Below are 5,819 nucleotides of genomic sequence, written 5' to 3' on the forward strand. Positions count from 1 at the left end.
CACACACACACACACACACACACACACACACACACACACACACACACTTGGTTTCAAAGCCGGGTGGCGCTCAGAGGAGACAGGCGGTGCCAAAGAGGAGCCCCCCACTCCGTACCCCCAGCTCACACACGTTATGAGTATTTACAGATCACAGCACAGATTCTGAAGTTCTGTTTTAATGTCTGAATGCCACCCTAAAACTCAGAAATAGGACTTAGAAGACATGCTCACCATCACATTCCTACTTGTGAAGGCCCACCCAGATAAAATGAAATCTAAGGAACATTCTATGAGTAGCTCAAGTGAGCATAGGCATGAATTTGCCTCTGCCAGCCTGAAGATCCATTTCTTGCTTGGACTCCTTCATTGCACTGGAAAGGCAGTATTGCATATTGGCTAAATGCACTGACTGTCAGAGATGGACTGGGGTTGGAATCCCAGATCCACACACCATTTACGGGCTGGGTGACCGCTGGCAACTGACTTAAGCTATGAACATAACTTTTTTCATTAGTTTTCATTTACCTAACAAGAGTGCCAGCCTCCTAAATTTATTGTGAGAATAAAATAATATAATGCACTGAGAAGAGCATCTAGCCTGGAGCAAGCATTCAACAAGGGTTAGCTGCCATTGTGCTAGTTGGTATGGTGGTAGTTATCATTATTCGATATTTAGGTGATGGAGTCTGGAGGAACTGAGCCAGAAACTGTTTCTTTCTTCTCCAACCTGCTCTCCCATTTTGTCTAGACACTGCCACCCAGGAGAGAGAAACAAATCAAGTCATGGCAAAACCCTGATCCCCATAAACTCTGAGTGCAGGTCGATGGGAAGTGTCATGAATCATTCCCTCCTGTCACATTCCCATCAACCCCATCTCCCAATCTAGTCTCTGTCCATGAAGGCACTCCAAATGAGATGACAACAGGATTTTAAGAAATAAAGAAGACTTAGTGAGCAGCAAGTGCCCGCATCTTACCTCTTCTTCATTCTCTGGCATATTGGTACTCAATTTCTGGACAACCGACTTGCCACTCGCCTTCAACATTTTCTCTCGAACTTTGGTTTCATATTCAGGCCGGGAGTGTTCCTAAAACCCAAGAGTCAATGCATAGTTAGTAAACAGGCAGACGAGTGACCCTGGCCTATGGGTTATAACCAGACACCACAAGTACAATAGGCAGGACTTAGGATCAAATGCTATTAGACATGAACTGTTACACCACACACGATCACGAGGAGTCTAGACCAGAAACACAATGTGGGGGAGAGAGGGGGGACACACAACAGTTGTTACCGCACTGAAAACCAAACCTGGGCACGTTCCTGGGGATGGGGCCGGTGTTGAGAAAGGAGAGAGGAAACGTTAACTGGGCAACTGAAACAAACAGAAGCGTCTGGTCATCCTACTAAATATCCTCATACCTCAAACTGTAAGTTTCAATGAGCCAAATCCCAGCTAGAGAAACAGACGTGCCCCACAGCTGGGAGTTAGGGCAACGACAAAACTTCTTCCTGCTCCATTATTCTGAAAGCTAAAATGGCAACCAATAAACATCAAAGTTAAAGATGGCCACAGGGAATCTTAAAACTCACTTGCCTGAACCTGTTTCCTGTACAGCCTAGGTGAGTAACTCATTGGCAAGTACACCAATGCTCAAGAGATATCACTGAGCCATTCAGCAATACAAACGTGAATAGTGAGTCACCAGGCACGGGAAAGAGCACCTAACTAATCAAGAGGACTATGGTCAAATCAATGCAGATGCTGAAGCAGGAAAATGCATGACTTACTTCAAAGAGAATTTAACAGTGTACACCTGGTCTCATTGGCAGGTTTTCCCTGCAGCATCCAAGGACAAATATCTAAGGTGTGAGGATTTCATGTTCCCATAGCATTTATCGATAACTCCTAGGCAAGGATTCAGGCGCTGGCTCACAGTTGACTCAGAGAACACATATTTCTTTACCACTGCTCACACATCAGAGATTCCAAAAGCCAATAAGCTAGGCTCCTGACCAGTCTTTGGCTTTCCCAGGACATGTCATGATATTGGAGAGGAGAAACCATGCACGTGGCTTATAAACATAACCAATAGAACAGGAGGTGATGCTATTCAAGGGTTTTAAGGCATCCCATCACTACCAATCTCCAAAGATGCATCAGCCCCATCCCTTCCATGACTTCCTGCTACGGCATACCTGGTGGAGTCTCCTCCCTCTTGAGTAGCCTAGAATTTTATAGCTTATAGCACACGCAGTTCTCAATTATGTATTTTTCTTTTATTATTTCCTAGCTGGTTTGCATGTGAGTCTTTTTATATCAATATGAGGATCTGTGACCTAATCTGTCTTAATTAGCACCATGTAGCACCCAGAAATCTCTAAATGCTTGTGAAGCTCACTGATTTTGTCTCTCACCTTCATCTATTCTCCAACACATCATTTCCTAATGTGTCTACTAAAAGAGTTATAGGTAAAAAAGGATACCAGTGGTTAAGAGATTGGAAAAGCCCACACAATGTATCACCTGAGAGTCACAATGAGCATATTAGAAGCTCTGAAAAGTTCTACTTTGAAGACACTTGCTTAATGTTTTTAAACCTACTATTTCTTGCAAAAATCCTTTTGCCTCCAACAATGAACATCCTACAGGAATACTTTGAGAAATTTGGTTTGAAGTTGTCCTCCATGGCCCCTGAAATCCGGTCACTTTTCATTTATATTATTTCCATGCAAGATTTTCATTAAAAAACTATCTTTTAAAAAAGCAGTATCTTTTTGGTGAGTACCATAATGTGGATTCTAAACCCCCTCAAGCTAAAGTTGTTTCTACCTTTCATACCCTGCAAAAGGGCTGAGGAACTTTCCCTACTGACTAGAAGGCTGCTCTTGACCTGCCTCTGACTTTCCAAAGACATGCCGTGACATCACACAGAGACATGTCCTTGCATCCCTCTAGCTGTGGCTGGCCCACCTCACCCCACACTGGGCCACCATTCAGAACCCCTCAACTGTTTAGAACAAGTTGAGCATTCTTGCCACATAAACAGGAGTCCAAGACTCTCAAAGAAGAGTCTTAGGCTGTTCTGCATTCCAGCTGAAGTAGGTCAGACAAGGATCTCTCTGTTTGTGGCCAAGAAGGTCGGGTGAGGTTACAGAATTCCTCAAAGGCAGGGAGCTGGACAACTGAGCTCCTGGCCAGAGCAGAATCCAGCCCCTGTGTGGGCTGCTCCAGTGTACCCAACCTCAGGCGGGTCCTCCTTATTCCTGATGTTCCTCATACACGGCCTCTCTGGATTGGTGGTCTGATGCAAAATAATCACAAATACATAACCCCTCCCATCTAGACTCGGGGAAATACTTCCCAAAGCTACTTCTACCTGGTTGGTCTCCTCAGGAGCTGGCTGAAGGAAGGCCCCAGGCCAGCTCAGGACCAGCCTTCTCTGATCTAAAGAGGTAGACCCAGAGATTCATTAAACAAATGTCTTCATCGAAGAGTTTTCAAGCTCCTACTGTGCTCTGCACTTTTTTCCAGGCTCTGAGGCCACAGTGGAGCTTGAGCTTATCTTTAAGTGGAGGAAGGTGACAATAAGCAAACAAACACACAAGTAAGAAATCAGCAGCTAGGGATAAGAACAGCAGAAGAAATAAAACAGGATGGCTGCTTCCAAATGGGGATTCAAGGAAGGCCTGTCTGAGGAGGGTAATGTTTTGGCTGGGATGGAAAAGCCAAGAAGGGATAGGCCATGTGGAGACTGGAACATTCTAAGCAGAGGGAACAGCCGGTGCAAAGACTAGAATGAGCTGGGGAGAGACTGAAGGTCTATGTGGCTGGAAGATCTGAGCAAGGAGGAGAATGACATGTACTGTCAGTAAGGGAGGTAGAGGATTTTGCTTCCTGTGTGATAGAAACACAGGTAGGACACCTAAAACTTGATATGAGACAAGGGATGGGAGAGAGATGGAGGGGAGGACATCTATGTTCAGGCAAGAGCACCCTCTAGGAGGAACACCTGGGGCCTGACTGACAGAATCAGGCAAGTGAGGCCCACTGAGCTGAAGATTATCCCACTTCAGAGCAAAAGACTCTGGAGGTCTAGTAGGCCTCCCTTCAGCAAGAACAGGATCCAAAGAGTCGTTTAGTAAGTCCCTCGAGATGGCCCTCCTGGTTCCATGTGAAGGCCCCCTTAGGCAGGGGCCACACTGACCTAGGAAGTGGAGCTTGGATTTGGTTGTGCATGTCCTTCCCTGCCCTGAAAGAAAACCATCTCCAGCCTCCTACCACTTCTCCCTGGTTTACAACCTGAACCTGAGGCACCCCACTCTTTCAACCCTTCCTGGCTACATTAGCCAGAAGAAATTCCTCTCACGTATTCACCACTGTATTCTAAATATTTAGAGACCACAAAGCACCCTAGCTGAATGGAATCCTTTGGAGATGCTCAGAGACTGTTCAGATTGAACTGAATTTAAAGTGCATTTAATATCCTAGTTCGAAATATAAGTACATTAAAGGAAAAGACAAGGCTGTCCTCCCTTCATCTCAACCATGCCTGGCCCAGGGCACACCAACCATGCTGTAGAAGCAAGCCGCCTTGCAGTCACCTGACCCATCAGGAGTGACCAGAGCCCATAAGGAACCTCTCCTTGTGGCACAGGTAAACAAGTCTTGGCCAGACCACTCCCAGCCTGCACACGAGTTCCTGAAATCATGTACCACCCCGTGAACTTACCACTGATCTCAGGGTTAATCAAAAAACAGGAAACCTGGCTATAGAAACAAAATGGATTATCCTGCCACCCCTGCCAGGGGCCTGTGACTGAGATTCTTGAGGGCCCCGAGTCATAACCGATCGCTTTCTCTGTGTGAGTGTGTTTAAACCTCCTCTCCAGCAGAGATTTGCTGGCTTCCTCAGCTCTCCTTAGCAGACACACTTAGCTCGTCTCTGGCCCCATGCAGGCTTGGATGCCAGGATGTGTCTTCATCTCTTCTTGGGAGATATGCTAGGCCCTGCATTAGGAGAGCAAGGGCTCCTGCTTCCCCACACCCAGCCACAACTCTCTTCTCTCTCTCTCTCTCTCTCTCGGCTGAAGCAAATGGAACCCAAACGACAAGAATGTCCCAACCACATCAGACCCATAGTCCCACTTCTATAGCACTTTCTATTGGAAGCACTCCTTTGGCCATTAATTCCCAAGAAATGCAATTGCCTTCATTATTCTCGGATGCTTATCCTCTTATTTGTATCCTCCCTGAAGGTAAAATCCACGTGGATGTTCTATGATCTGCCACAGAACCCATGATACCGTTAGTCTCCAGGCATATGTTTAATGCACAGGCCTGGAACACAATGAGAACACGCACTCAATGCTTGGGGATGGAATGCCCCGCTGCTCAATTACAGCATCGAGGAGAAGAAATGACACCATAAGACAGACATGTGAAGCCACACAGCCTTGAGAACAAGACTAAATCGGAGATTTCCTTGTTTGGTCATAAAACATCAAGGCCACAGTCAGAGGGCGGAGCAAGATGGCGGAGGAGTAGGAGACCTGGATTTCGTCTGGTCTCAGGAATTCAGCTGAATAGGGATCAAACCATTCTGAACACCTATGAACTCAACAGGAGATCGAAGAAGAGAGTAGCAACAACTCTCTGAACAGAGAAGCGACCACTTACGGGAAGGTAGGACGTGCGGAGAAGTGAATCCGAGGTGATATTCGGGAGGATAGACGGCGGGGGAGGGGGCCTCCGTCGGCCGCTTCTGGCAAGTGATAGAGCCGCGGAGCACAAAATCGGACCTTTTAGAAGTTGGCT

General features: G+C 46.5%; 1 protein-coding gene across 1 annotated transcript in view; it reads right to left on the reverse strand.

Annotated features, from left to right (window-relative positions):
- Positions 1 to 5,819, reverse strand: part of ANO2 (anoctamin 2) — a 379,342-nt gene that overhangs the window by 174,653 nt on the left and 198,870 nt on the right. Inside the window, exons 12-13 of the mRNA XM_073888754.1 lie at positions 1,220 to 1,241; positions 978 to 1,088 (exon numbers count right to left, since the gene is read on the reverse strand). Coding sequence (XP_073744855.1) covers positions 978 to 1,088; positions 1,220 to 1,241 — 133 coding nt within the window. The remainder of the gene's footprint in view (positions 1 to 977; positions 1,089 to 1,219; positions 1,242 to 5,819) is intronic.

This window comes from Callorhinus ursinus, unplaced genomic scaffold (assembly GCF_003265705.2).
Source record: "Callorhinus ursinus isolate GAN/ISIS: 27379988/994484 unplaced genomic scaffold, GSC_fseal_2.0 scaffold94, whole genome shotgun sequence".
In the NCBI taxonomy this organism is placed as follows: Eukaryota; Metazoa; Chordata; class Mammalia; order Carnivora; family Otariidae; genus Callorhinus; species Callorhinus ursinus.